The 17,580-nt window shown below is 40.8% G+C and overlaps 1 protein-coding gene across 1 annotated transcript in view; it reads left to right on the top strand.

The window, feature by feature from the left end:
- ANO4 (anoctamin 4) overlaps positions 1-17,580 on the top strand; it is a 183,989-nt gene that overhangs the window by 89,957 nt on the left and 76,452 nt on the right. The window contains exons 5-6 of the mRNA XM_084811771.1: positions 11,807-11,907; positions 12,088-12,189. Coding sequence (XP_084667897.1) covers positions 11,807-11,907; positions 12,088-12,189 — 203 coding nt within the window. The remainder of the gene's footprint in view (positions 1-11,806; positions 11,908-12,087; positions 12,190-17,580) is intronic.

The following is a 17,580-nucleotide window of genomic DNA, read 5'->3' as shown; positions in this document are numbered from 1 at the left end:
CCCCATTTTTTCCATTTGAGGAGAACATGGGATAGGTGGGAGGAAATAGTGGAATAATGACTGGATAACGACGACGTCATGTAGGGATGTCAGAGAATTCCGCCACGGTTCTCGGTGAGGCCAAATGCCAGTGCATTCGGCCCCCTGAAATCTGTGGCGGAATGGCCTGCTGCCCCCCCTGCCCCCCCGCGGATCCCCCCCGGGATGAGACTTACCTGGGGCGGATGTTCCAGGCAGCAGCAGCTCCGGCGGCAGCGGCTGCAGCGGCTGATCTTCCAACCGGCTGCCACCTCCGCCATTTGCAGTCTGGAGGGGTTTTTTTGCTTTTGTTTTTACAGAGACGTGATAGGCTGCATAAAGATTTATGTACCCTATCACAGCTGGGTTAAAAAAAAAATGCGTACGCAAATGGCGGCGGCTACAGCCACCGCCATTTGCGTTCCTTATTTTTCGCCGTCTTAGTCTACGTAAATATTTACGTAGACTATTATGGTGAAAATAAAGGGGAACACAAATAGCGTAGCGGGCGCTATTTGCGTCCCTTTTTGATTCGCCTTTTTAGCCTACGTAAATATTTGATTCGCCCGCTACACTATCTGCGTTCCCCTTTATTTTCGCTGTAATAGTGTACATAAATATTTACGTAGACTAAGACGGCGAAAAATAAGGAACGCAAATGACGGCGGCTGTAGCTGCCGCCATTTGCGTACGCGGTTTGTTTGTTTTTTACCCAGAACTCTCCGCGGCCAGAAATCCGGCTGCGGACGGCTCTGGCCTGGGCCTGGCCAGCTGCTCCGCGGAGCCGCCACGGAGCACAGCCGGCCGTCGAGGATTCCGGTGGGATGGACAGAACACCTCCTCCCCCACCATGAACATAATCCGCGGAAAGGTAAATGACTTTCGTACATGTAATGGACCCGCACAATTCAGTGAGTGAGCAACCATGAATGTGCAATAAACTTCAGGTGTAGAGATCCCCTGAGAGTCCCTAGCTCATACTGAAGTAGATGTAAGGGGTGGTGGCAGCCTACCTGGGTAATTGTTTGTCCCTGCCTACGCTGCTGGGAGCTACAGTAACTCCCTCCTTTCCTTCACAATCTCCTTCTGTTTAGTCATGTTTAACTATAATTACGGCTGAATAGAACAGTTCCATTCCATAGTTGTTCTGTGTGATTCCAACTTCCAGTTGGCTCCACCCCAGTTTCATTCTGGTCAGAAATCCAGATTTTGGAACATAAGTGGTGGAATGCTGAACCTGTGCCATTTCCTTAAAAGCTGGAGTTTTTAGAGATTTCTTTTTATCTGTTTAAAACTTTCCCACAATTGCACTATTAGGATGATGTTTCAACTGAAATTAATGGGGAGATAGAGGCTTCAGCCCAGAAAAGACTTTGCTGAGGTTCGGATGGGGGAAGCAATCAATCAATGAAGACCTTTGGCAAGAGGTTCTTTGCTAGTGGGCTCTTTTGATTTCCCTATATATTTCAGGAGCATAGTTGTACCATTACAGCATTTCACTGCACCATCGCACAATTTTGCAAACAAAAAACGAAAGCTAGGAAGAACACAGAAACCAAACCAAACTTAATTTTTAAATTTAGAAGTTCAGTCTCCTCCACCCCCCAAATTCTGAAACTATTCCTCTGGAATCTGATTTAAAACTGGATTCCACTCCACCAAATTCCTATCCAGAAACCATGTCAGAAATACAGAACTCCAAAATCTGGGATGAAATCTGGTTGAGGCAGATACCATTAGCAACCCTTTATTATTATTATTTTTATTGTAAAATTTCAAAAATACAAAACAGAACAGAACAAAAAGTACAAAAAGGGAAAAGAAAAAAAATATAGCTACATAAATTTGAATGTATCCATACCAAAGTATGCATATGAAATGTATCTCTCATAGATAGATAGATAGATAGATAGATAGATAGATAGATAGATAGATGAAAATATGGCTTTCTAAGAATTATACATCAACAAAAGCAGACCAAATATCCATATAGGTATTAATTTGCAGGTGGCATCTATACACCACCATTTCAAATGTTGAAAGCGTTGTAGAGTCTTTTTTATTTAATATATTTTTATTTATTTTATCTTTATAAATGTAATATACAATACCAAACATACCAATAACCTGATCAATACTGGAATTTCCCAACAATACAATATTCTGATGAGGACACCATAATAACAAAAAGAGAAGGAAAAAGAAAGGGGGAAAAAAAAGGAAAAAAGGCAAAGGGAGGAGGAAAAGAGGTGAAGAAAAAGGAAGAAGATTCTTTTCCCTCCCCCTTAAAGAATTAAATTTAAACTCCAATACCCCCCAGCCTCCTATGCCATTCTATTTTACAAACTATATCTATAACCTTAACAATCTTACAGTTTAATAAACAAACTTACATTTCAATATCATATCATCAATCTTATATCCAAGAAACAGGTCTACAGTTCATTCCCAGTAGCCTAGATTACTACTACTACTACTAATTAAAAAAGGAATATAGTGTTATATAATAATAAAACTTAAAATAAACTTTCAACAGTCAGTAATATATTTTATATTTTATACTAGATATATAAGTACACATTGTACCCTCAAACAATTAAATTAAATACAGCATACCATATCTATTTTGAAATAAAAAATATAAAGAAAAGCAAGAAAAAACAAAAGATGAAAGAGAATAAACAAATATATATATAATCGTTTATCTTCTGACCTAGCCTGGATCATGTAGACTAAACACAAACAGTTAACAAAGCTTGTTTAAAGATTCCAGTTCATGGGGTTGTAGGAGGAATCTCGCACATTTTTACGTTCAGCCATGCCTCCGCCATTTCATGATTTATAAACTTCTTCATCTGACCTTCAGACACGATACAAAGTGTAGCAAGATATTTTAAGTAATATTATAAGTTCATTTGTTTTTCCATATTTTTTGCTTTGATAAATTGCCTTCTTTTATTTGCCACCTCTTTGATGTAATCTAGAAATAACATAACTTTATCTTGTTTCCAGGAAAGGCTTCCACCCTCTCTTGCCAAGCACAGGATATAATTCTTTGTGGACACTTTTGCAGATTGGACGATGATGGTATAGTCAGTCCCTTTCGCATTTGGCACATGAAATGCCTGTTCAATATCAAGTAAATAATCAGATGGGATAGGGAGTATCTCATGCAAAAGTTTATCCACAAAAATAGGCAATTTTACATCATTAGACAGATTTTTAATACCAATAATATGTACATTGGATCTTCTCGTGAAGGCCTCCAGTTGAGAAATTCTGTCAGAGGTATTTTAAAAACAAATTTCTGTCGAAGTTTCATTCGCTGCTACTCGGTCTTCTAGCTTGTTAATTCTCGTCTCCATTTTTTGCCATGATGCATTAATTAAATCGACGGCTCCTTGCAAGGCGGTGATGGAATTTTGGATTAAATCCAGCCTTCTGTCTTGCTCTGTAAATTGCGAAGATAAAGTCTTTATCAGAGTAACTAATTCCCCTATATCTTCTGTTTTCGAAACTTTTGACACAGGAGGTACGGGAGGAGTTGGTGGTGAAGCCATCCCCTTTCTTCTCCTCGGAGCATTCATGTTTCTCTCAAACAGATCTTACAGGTCCTCAGATGTTGTTAATATTTCTTAAATCATCCCACAGGAGTTGTTGATATTTCTTGAAGCATATATTATTATGGAACATGTCAGCCCTGTTTTCTCCTATGAAATAGGAGTCTCATCACAGCTTTTTGCATTGGTAAAGCTCTGGGGAGATAATCCTGGAATCCAGCCCCCCCCCCCACTATCTTGAGGGGGGTGCTTTTCTCCCAGATGTTGTTCACATGCTGCCTTGCCCCCTCTTTCATTCCAGGGGGGAGATGAAAAGGTTTTTCAACCTTTTAAAAAGCTGTTTGAGAAAGCTCCCACAGGAGAACCCGTGGGAAGCTGCCAGAGCGCCATCAGTTCCAACCGGAAGTCGAAAGCATTGTAAAGTCTTCAATCCATTGTGTTCTAGGAGATGAGCGTTTATTATTATTATATTATAATAATAATAGGAGTTGAATGCCGCCTTCTTTACCAACCTGCCCTATCACTGAGATCATCAGAGGGCTTGCTCCTGGTGGTTCTACACGGACCTATGGCCCAGTTGGAGTCCACCAGGAAAAGAGCCTTCAGCATGGTGGCCCCCTTCCTGTGGCATTCCCTGCCTATGGAGGTCAGGCAGGCGCCAACTTTGTGTTGTTTTCAGTGCCTCTTGAAGACATTGCTATTTCAAGAGGCCTTCCCTGAGTGACCAGCTACGGTTTATGAAGTTCAGAATCTGTTCTTTTAAAATATTTTAACTGTTTTAATTATGAAGTTTTATTCTTTTATCTTGTTGTTCACTGCTCCGAAATCTTTGATGTGGAGCGGTATATAAATATAATAAATAAATAAATAAATAAATAAATATCTTTCCAATGTATTTAATTTTCCTTCCCATGCCATAATATTAGTCTTTTAGCTGCCAAAAGCATGTGGAGAATCCATTTTCACTGACCTTACATAACTTCCAGGAAGCAGGTAGACAATTTAAAAGGATATGTACATCAGTAAATGTTAAAGAGTGTTCCAATACAAAGTTTATCCATATAATAACCTACTCCCCAAAAGAAGCAACTATTGGGCATTGCCAGAAAATATGGTTAAAAGAAGTATTAGCTGTGTTTACACTTCCAGCAATTAGCTGACTTAGACAAATCCTTATTAAAGATATATTGTGGTGTCAAATAGACACGGAATAAGTGCTGAATAAGGCATAATCTGAGATCCAGAGATGCTTCAGGCTCTAAAGCAGTGATCCATTGATTAGGGAAAATAGGAGAAATCCATAAGCAACTCTACTATATATGCTTAGTTGGGAAAGAATGTGGATTGAGATCCTCCTCTGGATGCATAGCCCTGAAAATAATGGGAGGATGATATCCACATTGTGTTTCTTTGAATGGGATATGCATCCCCATCCAAGATGTGTCCCAACTCATCCAGTATGTATGACTGGATCAGAAGAGGGAGCATCATCAGCTTGGTTCTATCAACAGTGGGGAGGCGTTTCGTCTTCTTCCTGAGACCCAAACTCTGTGAACACTTTTGCACCTTTTCACAAAGGGGTGCAAAAACTGCTAACAAAAACAGAGCATGTTTTGCAGGGGCACATATCAGCTCCATACTAGCCTAAAAGCAAAGAAAGCCATTTCCTTCTTGCTCCTATTTATTGTCAGTTGTGTTATGTGAATCATTTCTGAGGTACCTATTTTAAAAAAATATAATCTTTGAATTGGATTGTTCATTTTTCCAGCTTTCTGTAATTGATGAAGTGTTTTCAATGTACTTTATAGGATCATTAAACAGTGTTCAATGACTAGTTGGGTGTGTGGTGGGGGAGGCTGCTGGTGCCTGAAATCAATAAATAAGAAAAGTCTCAAGGAAGCAAATGATTTTTCTATGCCATATGATCTTATTTAATTTAAAACAATGGCGGCTGTGTCCTTCTGCCTCACTCCCATTGTGGTTTGCATTTGTAACTGCTATCCATTTAAAAACAACAACCCGAAACACACCAAAGGGTGTTGTGTAGCACCTGAGAAACTAGTTGATTTACAGCACGATCCTACCTACCCTGAAGTAAGTCCAGTGGGGCTTACTTTCAGGGACTTGTTCATAGGATTGCGGCCTAAATGGTGCATGAGATTTTTTTAGGCAGGAGCCTGCTTCATCAGCTGCAAAGTCAGTTACAAAACGTATTAAATAAATTGCTGCTTATGAAGCCTCGTGCCACTACTTGTCTTTTTAAAATTATTATTAAGATAGCAAACCCATATTTATCATTGCATAACCCCATCCGCAGGTTCATGTGATGTAAGAGTCTGTTGTCAGATGTGGAGAAATCAAAAGCCATATATGGACACCTGGAACTAGGCTCACAGTTATCTGGACTGATGGCTCTCTAAAGCGGTGATATTCACCACAGGGTTGTGGGAGCATTCAGAGGGGTCTCTTCCAGATGAAAGGTCACAGATTCCCCCAAAACACTCTACCTTCCCTGCCCTCACGGCTTTCTCATGGAAGCTCTGTTGCCTAAAATAGCAAACAGCTCAGGAGAAGGCAGACAGTCAGACTTGCAACAGTGAGGACACTATTGAATAAGGTGAGATGTATAACTCAGTGAGTTATATTTTATTAAACTGGATTTTCTAATTTTTGCTAGATTCCACCTATAACTTAAGTAGATCTGGCATACTATTAGTGAGGGATATCTGTATATCTAGAGAGAGAGATGTGTGTGTATACATACACATGCACACTAGTTTTCATCACATTATAACTTGAAAATTATAACTATTTGCATTGAAGTTGTAAAAATTCTTCTGGACTTTGTATTTCTTTCTTTTGTTTTACATTTGCAAGCTAAAGAGAGGGACAATAAATTGTTTTTAATGCCTAAGCCAGTTTTCATCTATAACTTCCATAACATTTGAAAACATCCATGCAATGCAGTATGTAATTTATTAGATGTAAGTATTTCCTCCTGCAAACATTGCTTGCATAAAATAAGTTTGAAGTGGTGAGGTCATTTCTACTTTTTAAAATTTGTCAATTTCTGCTACATCTCTGTGATACCGGAAGCAAAGCAATGCATATAACTACATCTTTGAGAGAACGTGAGAGCAAATGCAAACTTCTGTTCTGACTCAAGAGATCTAGCTTAATTCCTTGCATAAATTAATCCTCTCAAACTTCACCGTGGGACACTTGAATGTTGATGAGTTTATTGAAGTTGATTCCAGACAAAACAAAACAGAAGCAGCGATTCTTGGCAGGTCTTGATCTCATGGAGCTGGGGCTTAAGTTATTGTTGGGTTCACCCCTTGCGGTCACTCAAGCCCTCTGTCTGGAAGAGCTCCTTAGACCCACTGCTGGATCTGAATGTTCAGGTTGCAGAATGGCAAGAAGCTTGTGACTCTTGCTCTGGTGCAGTCTAGACAACTGTTTTGTTGTTGTTGTTCAGTCGTTCAGTCGTGTCCGACTCTTCGTGACCCCATGGACCATAGCACGCCAGGCCTTCCTGTCCTGCGCTCTCTCCCGGAGCGTGCTCAAGTTCATATTCATTGCATCCATGATGCTATCTAGCCATCTCATCCTCTGCCATCCCCTTCTCCTTTTGCCTTCAGTCTTTCCCAGCATCAGGGTCTTTTCCAGGGAGTTTTCTCTTCGCATTAGGTGGCCAAAATATTGGAGCTTCAGCTTCATTATCTGTCCTTCCAATGAACTCAGGGTTGATTTCCTTTAGGATGGACTGATTTGACCTCCTTGCAGTCCAGGGGACTCGTAAGAGTCTTCTCCAGCACCACAGTTCGAAAGCATCAATTCTTCGGCGCTCAGCCTTCCTTATAGTCCAGCTCTCACAGCCATACATTACTACTGGGAAAACCATAGCTTTGATTAGACGGACCTTTGTCGGCAAGGTGATGTCTCTGCTTCTTACTATGCTGTCTAGGTTGGCCATAGCTTTCCTCCCAAGGAGTAAGCGTCTTTTAATTTCATGGCTACAGTCACCGTCTGCGGTGATCTTGGAGCCCAAGAAAGTAAATCTGTCACTGCTTCCATTTCTTCCCCTTCTATATGCCAGGAAGTGATGGGGCCAGATGCCATGATCTTAGTTTTTTTAATGTTGAGTTTCAAACCAGCTTTTGCACTCTCCTCTTTCACCCTCAACAAGAGGCTCTTGAGATCCTCTTCGCTTTCTGCAATTAGGGTGGTATCGTCTGCATATCGGAGGTTGTTGATAATTCTCCCGGCAATCTTAATTCCGACCTCTGATTCATCCAACCCGGCATTTCTCATGATGTACTCTGCATATAAGTTAAATAAGCAGGGTGACAATATGCAGCCTTGTCGTACTCCTTTCCCAATTTTGAACCAATCGGTTGTTCCATGTCTGGTTCTGACTGTTGCTTCTTGACCCTCGTACAGGTTTCTCAGGAGACAGGTAAGGTGGTCTGGTACTCCCGTCACTTTAAGAATTTGCCACAGTTTGTTGTGATCCACACAATCAAAGGCTTTAGCGTAGTCAATGAAGCAGAAATAGACGTTTTTCTGGAATTCTCTTGCTTTCTCCATGATGCAGCGAATGTTGGCGATTTGATCTCTAGTTCCTCTGCCTCTTCTAAACCCAGCTTGTACTTCCGGTAGTTCTCGGTTCACATACTGCTGAAGCCTAGCTTGTAGGATTTTGAGCATCACCTTGCTGGCATGTGAAATGAGCACAATTGTGCGGTAGTTTGAACACTCTTTGGCATTGCCCTTCTTTGGAATTGGAATGTAAACTGACCTTTTCCAGTCTTGTGGCCACTGTTGAGTGTTCCAGATTTGTTGGCATATTGAATGCAGCACTTTAACAGCATCATCTTTTAGGATTTTAAATAGCTCGGCTGGAATACTGTCATCTCCGCTAGCTTTGTTGTTACTAATGCTTCCTAAGGCCCACTTGACTTCACTCTCTAGGATGTCCGGCTCAAGTTCAGTGACCGCACTATCATGGCTATCAGGGACATTCAGATCTTTCCTGTATAGTTCTTCTGTGTATTCTTGCCACCTCTTCTTAATATCATCTGCTTCTGTTAGGTCCCTGCCTTCTTTGTCCTTTATCATGCCCGTCTTTGCACAAAACGTTCCCTTGAGATCTCCAATTTTCTTGAAGAGATCTCTAGTCTTTCCCATTCTGTTGTTTTCCTCCATTTCTTTGCATTGTTCATTTAAGAAGGCCTTCTTGTCTCTCCTTGCTATTCTCTGGAACTCTGCATTCAGTTGGATATATCTTCCCCCTTCTCCCTTGCTTTTCATTTCCCTTCTTTCCTCAGCTACTTGTAAAGCCTCATCAGACAGCCACTTGGCTTTCTTGCATTTCTTTTTCTTTGGGATGGATTGAGTTGCTGCCTCCTGAACAATGTTACGGACCTCCGTCCATAGTTCCTCAGGCACTCTGTCTATCAGGTCTAATCCCTGAAATCTATTCCTCACCTCCACTGTATATTCATCAGGGATATGATTTAGGTCATACCTGAAAGGTTTAGTGGTTTTCCCGACGTTCTTCAATTTAAGCCGAAATTTTGCAAGAAGCAGCTCATGATCTGAGCCACAGTCAGCTCCAGGTCTTGTTTTTACTGACTGTATGGAGCTTCTCCATCTTTGGCTGCAAAGGACATAATCAATCTGATTTCGATATTGACCATCTGGTGACGTCCATGTGTAGAGTTGCCTCTTGTGCTGTTGGAAAAGAGTGTTTGCTATGATCAGCATGTTCTCTTGGCAAAACTCTATTAGCTTTTGTCCTGCTTCATTTTGTACACCAAGGCCATGCCTGCCTGTTATCCCGGTGATTTCTTGACTTCCTACTTTAGCATTCCAATCCCCTATGATGAAGAGGACATCTTTTTTTGGTGTTAGTTCTAGAAGGTGTTGTAGGTCTTCATAGAACCGATCAACCTCAGCTTCTTCGGGCCTCAGTGGTTGGGGCATAGACTTGAATTACTGTGATGTTGAATGGTTTGCCTTGGATTCGTACTGAGATCATTCTATCATTTTTAAGATTGTCCCCCAATACTGCTTTTCCCACCCTTTTGTTGACTATGAGTGCTACTCCATTTCTTCTAAGGGATTCTTGCCCACAATAGTAGATATGATGGTCACCTGAATTAAATTCGCCCATGCCTGTCCATTTTAGTTCGCTGATTCCCAAGATGTCAATGTTCAATCTTGCCATCTCATGTTTGACCACCTCCAGCTTACCTTGATTCATTGATCTGACATTCCAGGTTCCTAAACAATATTGTTCTTTACAGCATCGGATTTTCTTTTCACCACCAGACACATCCACCGCTGAGTGTCCTTTCGGCTTTGGCCCAGCCGCTTCACTCTTTCTGGCGCTACTTGGAAATACCCTCTGCTCTTCCCCAGTAGCATATTGGACACCTTCCGACCTGAGGGTCTCATCTTCCGGCGTCATCTCTTTTAGCCTTGTGATACGTTCCATGGGGTTTTCTTGGCAAGAATACTGGAGTGGGTTGCCATTTCCTTCTCCAGTGGACCACATTTTGTCAGAACTCTCTGCCATGACCTGTCCGTCTTGGGTGGCCCTGCACGGCATAGCTTATGGCTTCACTGAGTTACGCAAGCCCCTTCGCCACAACAAGGCAGTGATCCATGAAGGGGAGACAACTGTTACTTATAACTAATAAACTCCATGTGAGGCTGTTCTTGAAGATTGTTTGGAAGCTACAGCTAATGCAGAGTGCAACTGCCTGCCTTCTGATCCAGCCTTAAATGGCTTGGCTGCTGCCTTCTATGAAAGAGTCTGGCTGCTCACCTGTGTTTTCTCATCATCACTAGAATAAGCTGAGGGCATGTACCTATCTGAGGCTTCCATAAATCAAACATGAATGAGGACGCACAAAGAAATGTGCTCAATGACTAACTTCCACTCTCCTCCTGGACAGAGCTAAAGCCTGAAACATCAAAGGCATGCCTTTAATGCAGGGTTCCCCAGCCGTTTTGGACCAGAATTTGAGAAACTGCTGTGGGCACTGCCACGAAATGGCTCCCATGGAGGATATGGCTAATCACATAATGGGTGCCATGGGGGCCTGCCTTGTCAAAAGTGAGCTAGAGAGGTGTGTGTGTGTGAGAGAGAGAGAGAGAGGGAGGGAGAGAGAGGCGCTAGAGGCTGGGGGGAGGAAGAAATAGCAAGGCAAAGAGGTAGAGAGGAGAGAAAAGCAAGTCTGGGAGTGGGGAGAAACAGCAAGGTAAAGATGTGTGGAGAGAAATAGCAAAGCTAGAGGCTTGGAGGAAGGAGAAAACAGGAAGGCAAAGGCATAGAGAAAGAGCAAGGCTAGGGGCTAAGAGGGGGAGAAACAGTGAGATAAAGAGGTGGTAGGGTGGATAGAAATAGCGAGGCTAGAAAGGAAAAGAAAGAAGACTGTCCTAACATTGTCCAAGGTTTTTATTTAAACCTTATTTTTGAAAGGGTCAGGGAGTGAGGAACTTTGTGGGCACCCCTGGAGATCCCAGAGAGTGCCCTGTTGGGGACCCCTGCTTTTTAACAGGCAAAATAGTATTGGCCCATCTCTCCCACAGTAGTGTCTAATCTGACAGCAGCTTCAAGCAGGAGTCTCTCTTAGCCTTGCTACCTGTGATTCTTCCAACTGAAGTTTCAGTGGATTGACCCTGGAATCTTTTGCATGGAAAGCATGTGTTCTGCCACTGAACCATGGCTACCACCACCAATCTGTAAAAGCTCATTTGATCTATCTTCCCTCCAAATCCAGTGTTCTACACACAAATTTCTTTTCTTTCTTTCTTTCTTTCTTTCTTTCTTTCTTTCTGGCATGGATAAGAACATTTCATTAAGCAATGCTGCTTTTTCATGTACACAAAACATACTACTTTTAATTATTACTTACATAGTAACCTCAAGGGATTCAATTTCTCCACACCTTTTTCATAGCATTACTGTTTTGGTGGTGATGCCCTTTATGGCTTTTCTTCTACCCCCGTTACATTTCAAGCAGGTTTCATTTGTTAGCCCTGTCGTCTGATGTCTTGAAATATTAAACAGTGTACTTTCTTGTATGAACAAGTCCTTAGCTCTATCTGTATGTCTTTAATTTTGGACCAACCAAAATTTAGGACATTTGATCTTAATCATTACTGTAATGGAGTACTGAGGACAACCTCTTAATTTACCCTATTTTCTGTTGCAGTCATCTTTATCAAACAGTGATATCATCTTTGTGAAGTTGCATGCCCCCTGGGAAGTGCTGGGCAAATATGCAGAACTTATGAATGTAAGAATGCCTTTCAGGTAGGTGTAGTTATATCTTTGGGCTTACCATCCTGCTTTTTAAAACTAATGTAAAAATGGAAGTGAAATGCCTATGATTGCTATTACATGTTAGTGGGCTACAATTTTGAACTAGTTTCAATTTTAAATTAAGGTGCTTTATAGCAGTGCTGCTATTTTCATGGGGTGTTCTGTCCTTAGGCCCTTTAACCCCTTCACTGCTGGAGCCCCCTGCATACTCGTGCCCTGCTGTTTTTTAAATGGACATTTCTTTGAAAACAATGGAAGGTCGAGACGATCCAGGTACGTACAGCAGCACTGGAAGTGCATGCCTGTTGGACGTATCTGGCATATTCGACACCTGTAACCTGCCCGTATGTATGCTGTGTTGCTAAAGACAAAGATCACCAAAATATCTAAGCATCTACTAGAAAGTAACAGTTTCAAACTGAATAAGTTAGAAATGTTTCTTGTATTTCAAGACGAATGGTTAAAATATTGTATAATGTACTAATGGCCAAATTAATTCCAAACTGTCATTAAGACAATTTGGGTATATTTGACTATATATAAACTTTTCTAAAGTCAAATATGTTTTGCATGGATATTTTTATATACTAAAACTGACATCTGCTTTATATTAGATTGTTTAGAGAAACGGCCTTAAAATTATTTAGCCAGTTGTAGCCAAACAAAGCTAACCTATTCAAACAGCCTAGTTCATATTTCACCTCTATAAACGTATATTACTGTTTACCTTTTAAATGAAATCTCATTCTTCCTAATCCATGACTAACTTTCACAGATTCTAAACATTAATAGGAAAATCTGCCCTTTAGGCAGGGTGAGGTGAGGAATGCTGGGAGTTGTAGGACCCTTTTTTTTTTTTGGAAATACTTTTTATTCTATTTTTTATCTTTATAAATGAAATAAACAGTACCAACAACCTAATCAATAACTACAATTTCCCAACAATACAGTATTCTTAAGAGGAAAATAAGAGCAATAATGAAAGAGGAAAAGAAAAAAAAGAGAAAGGAAAAAAAAAGAAATATAAAAAGAAAACAAAAAGGATTAAATTTAAACTCCATTACACAGAAACTTCAAATCCCATTCCACTTAAAAGTTATGCCTATAACACTGGCAATATTACAATTCAATACAGTATAAATAATCAACCTTGCATTTCAATATCATATAATCAGTCTTATAGCAAGGAAATAGGCCTACAATTAATTCCCAGTAACCATATATTGCCCTTCAGCTAACATATAATATTAAAGCTTAATAATTTAACCACTCAAAAATCTTACTAACTAATAATGATAGAAATAATAATAAAAAGAAAGGAGATTTAAAAGGATTAATAATAATACTAACAAATCACTAATAAATTTTATAATATTAAAATAATATTAAATATTATAATAAATTACATTTATTATTAAATATAATAATAAATCTTAAAATCAACCTTACAACAATCACTAATATATTTTGTACTAAATATACAAAATTTTGTATATTTAAATAAATAATTTTATTTATTTTGTATAAATGAGTGTGCACATTTCTATACACCCTCAGATAGTAAATTTAAGTGCAGTATATCATATCCATTTTAAAAAGACAGGATTTAAAGAAAAGAGAGAAAGAGAAAAGAAGAAGAAAAAATGAGAGAAGATAAACAAAAAGAATGGATATATATATGAGCAATTATCTCTGGCCCAGCCTGAATCTTCCAGACTAAACATAGCCAATTAGCAAAACATGGTTTGTAGATTATTCTAGTTCATGGTGGTGGAGCAGAAATCTCACACAATTTTCTATTTAGCCACGCCTCCGCCATTTCATGATTTAGAAACGTCTTCATCTGGCCTTCAGAACAAAATGCAAAATGTAGCAGGATATTTTAAGTGGTATTGTAAGTTCATTTGTTTTGCCAAATTTTTCTCCTTGGTAAATTGCTTTCTTTTATCAGCAACCTCTTTGGTGTAATCCAGAAATAGCATAACTTTATCTTGTTTCCAAAAAAGGTTTCCATCCTCTCTTGCCAAACGCAGGATATAATTTTTTGTGGAGATTCTTGCAAATTGGACTATAATCGTATAACCAGTCCCTTTGGCATTTGACACACAGAATGCCTGGTCAATATCAAATGAATAATCAGATGGCACAGGGAGTATCTCATGAAGGAACTTATCTACAAAAGTAGACAAAATTACATCAGTAGGTAAATTTTTAATACCAATGATACATAATTTGCCCTGCGTACAGAAGCCTCCAGTTGAGAAATTCTGACAGAGAAATTGTTGAAAAAAGCTTGTGATGTTGTCTCATTCCCTGCCACCCGATCTTGCAGCTTGTAATCTTCACCTCCATTTTTTGGCAAGAAGTGTTGATTAAATCCACAGCTCCTTGCAGGGCGGTGATGGAATTTTGAATAGTATCTAGTCTCTTAGCCTGTTCAGCAAATTGCAAGGACAATGTTTTTATCAAAGCAAGTAACTCCTCTCAGAGCCTTTGCCAAGGGAGGTGGGGGGGTAGGCGGAGAACCTTTTTTTTGCCTTAATGTGGTCATCCTTCTCTTCAAACAAATCTTGCAGGTCCTCAAATATTGTTGATATATCTTAATCCATTCCTCAAATGTTGTTGGTGTTTCTTAATCCATAAACTACAATGGAGCATGTCAGCCCTATTTTCTCCTATTTAGACAGGAGGTCCAAAACAACTTTGAGCAATGATTAAGCTCTGACAGACTAGCTCCGGCGTCCAGCTCCCCTGCTAATACGCAGAGATAAATAATCTTCCGAAACTTCATCCAAAGCTGTTCCTGCCCCCCCTTTTCATTCCAGGGGAGAGATGAAAAGGTTTTTCAACCTTTTAAACAGCTGTTTGAGATAGCGTCCCGTGTATAACCCACAGGATACTGCAAGGGCGACATTGGCTCCGACCAGAAGTCGGCGTTGTAGGACCTTTTTCTGCTGTCTTAAACATGCATACGATTGTGCTCTTAAGCTAATAACTCCCTTGCTAAAGCATAAGAAGTTGGAAAGCTGTAACTATTTCAGTATTATTTCATATTAAGGCACACTCTTCAGAAGTTTTCTTTTGTTGTTGTTCAGTCGTTAAGTCGTGTTTGACTCTTCGTGACCCCATGTCCTCCGCTCTCTCCCGGAGTGTGCTCAAGTTCATATTCATTGCATCGGTGATGCGATCTAGCCATCTCATCCTCTGCCGTCCCCTTCTCCTTTTGCCTTCAATCTTTCCCAGCATCAGGGTCTTTTCCAGGGAGTTTTCTCTTCGCATTAGGTGGCCAAAATATTGGAGCTTCAGCTTCAGTACCTGTCCTTCCAATGAACAGCCAGGGTTGATTTCCTTTAGGATTGACTGACTTGACCTCCTTGCAGTCCAGGGGACTCGTAAGAGTCTTCTCCAGCACCACAGTTCAAAAGCATCAATTCTTCGGCGTTCAGCCTTCCTTATAGTCCAGCTCTCACAGCCATACGTTACTACTGGGAAAACCATAGCTTTGATTATGCGGACCTTTGTCAGCAAGGTGATGTCTCTGCTTCTTACTATTCTGTCTAGGTTTGCCATAGCTTTCCTCCTGAGGAGCAAGCGTCTTTTAATTTCATGGCTACAGTCACCGTCTGTGGTGATCTTGGAGCCCAAGAAAGTAAATCTGTCACTGCTTCCATTTCTTCCCCTTCTATATGCCAGGAAGTGATGGGGCCAGATGCCATGATCTTAGTTTGTTTAATGTTGAGTTTCAAACCAGCTTTTGCACTCTCCACTTTCATCCTCAACAAGAGGCTCTTTAGATCCTCTTCGCTTTCTGCCATTAGGGTGGTATCGTCTGCGTATCGGAGGTTGTTGATAATTCTCCCAGCAATCTTAATTCCAACCTGTGATTCATCCAACCCGGCGTTTCTCATGATGTACTCTGCATATAAGTTAAATAAGCAGGGCGACAATATACAGCCTTGTCGTACTCCTTTCCCAATTTTGAACCAATCGGTTGTTCCATGTCCGGTTCTTACTGTTGCTTCTTGACCCTTGAACAGGTTGGGGCATAGACTTGAATTACTGTGATCATTCTATCGTTTTTGAGATTGTACCCCAGTACTGCTTTTCCCACCCTTTTATTGACTATGAGTGCTACTCCATTTCTTCTAAGGGATTCTTGCCCATAGTAGTAGATATGATGGTCACCTAAATTAAATTCGCCCATGCTTGTCCATTTTAGTTCGCTAATTCCCAAGATGTCGATGTTCAATCTTGCCATCTCATGTTTGACCACCTCCAGCTTACCTTGATTCATTGATCTGACATTCCAGGTTCCTAAACAATATTGTTCTTTACAGCATCGGATTTTCTTTTCACCACCAGACACATCCACAGCTGAGTGTCCTTTCGGCTTTGGCCCAGCCGCTTCACTCTTTCTGGCGCTACTTGGAAATTCCCTTTGCTCTTCCCCAGTAGTATATTGGACACCTTCTGACCTGAGGGGCTCATCTTCCGGCGTCATCTCTTTTAGCCTTGTGATACGTTCCATGGGGTTTTCTTGGCAAGAACACTGGAGTGGGTTGCCATTTCCTTCTCCAGTGGACCACATTTTGTCAGAACTCTCCACTATGACTTGTCTGTCTTGGGTGGCCCTGCACGGCATAGCTTATGGCATCAGTGAGTTACGCAAGCCCCTTCGCCACAACAAGGCAGTGATCCATGAAGGGGATTTTCTTTATCCGTATGTCAAACCTAAAATGCAAAGCTAACATGTTCGTGAATTAAAACTAAACAATTCACATACTGTAATATGATTATAAAATGAACACAGTGCACCCATCCAGGTGAGTACAATTTACCTCTTCGTCTTTGCAGATTGCTCAGAAAAGCATACACCTTTTCCAGCCCTCCAAATTAGTCCCTGCTGTGAAATCACAGAGGCTCCTCATACAGAGCAGCCCTCCACTATGGCCAGGGACTTCTGCATATCTTTCCCTGAGCAGAGATGCCCAGGTGCTTTGTTTGCAGGGAGAGTGGAGGTCCAATCCACTTGTCCAATCCAGCATTCTGTTTCCAACAATAAACAGACACATACTTCTGGGAAGTTTGCCAAAAGGGCATGAAGATAATAGGGCTAGTCCAAGAAATGTTGCTGCTAGAGATGAAGGACAAAATCTTGCACATCCCCATTCCACATACAAAAGCTGACTGCCACTTGAATCTTCCTTGAACACAGTGGGTCAACAGGCTAGCTTAAGGAGCCCAGAGAGGCCTTCTGGCACATACAGCTCAAAAGATAATGGCCATTGACTTCTGCTTTCTCCTCTGCACCCAGTTCTGGTATTCAGAAGTCAACATGAAGGTTCTATTTAACTACTGTGGGTAATAGCCTTCAGGAGTTTATCAGATCCTTTTCAAAGCTAACTATAATCTTGGCAGATGAGCAAATGTGGGGATGAGCAGAACTGTGTTTGCTGGTCCAGCTACCAACCTCTACATATTGGTAGGCTCTTCTGAATAGAGCTTGTGATAGTACACTCTGTGCTGAAGAGCCAATGAACATGTGGAGGTTGGGGAGGGCTAATGAGCATAATCCTGGTCTCCCCTGCCCACTCATCCTACTTGATTATCCCCACATTATTTGTACAGGGCTCAAGATAGTAGCCATTACCTCATCTTATGGTA

This window comes from Heloderma suspectum, chromosome 7 (genome assembly GCF_057233095.1).
Source record: "Heloderma suspectum isolate Gila_16-S chromosome 7, 16-S_ref, whole genome shotgun sequence".
Taxonomy (NCBI): domain Eukaryota; kingdom Metazoa; phylum Chordata; class Lepidosauria; order Squamata; family Helodermatidae; genus Heloderma; species Heloderma suspectum.
The sequence above is the reverse complement of the archived record's forward strand: the minus strand, read 5'-3'. Positions and strand labels throughout refer to the sequence as shown.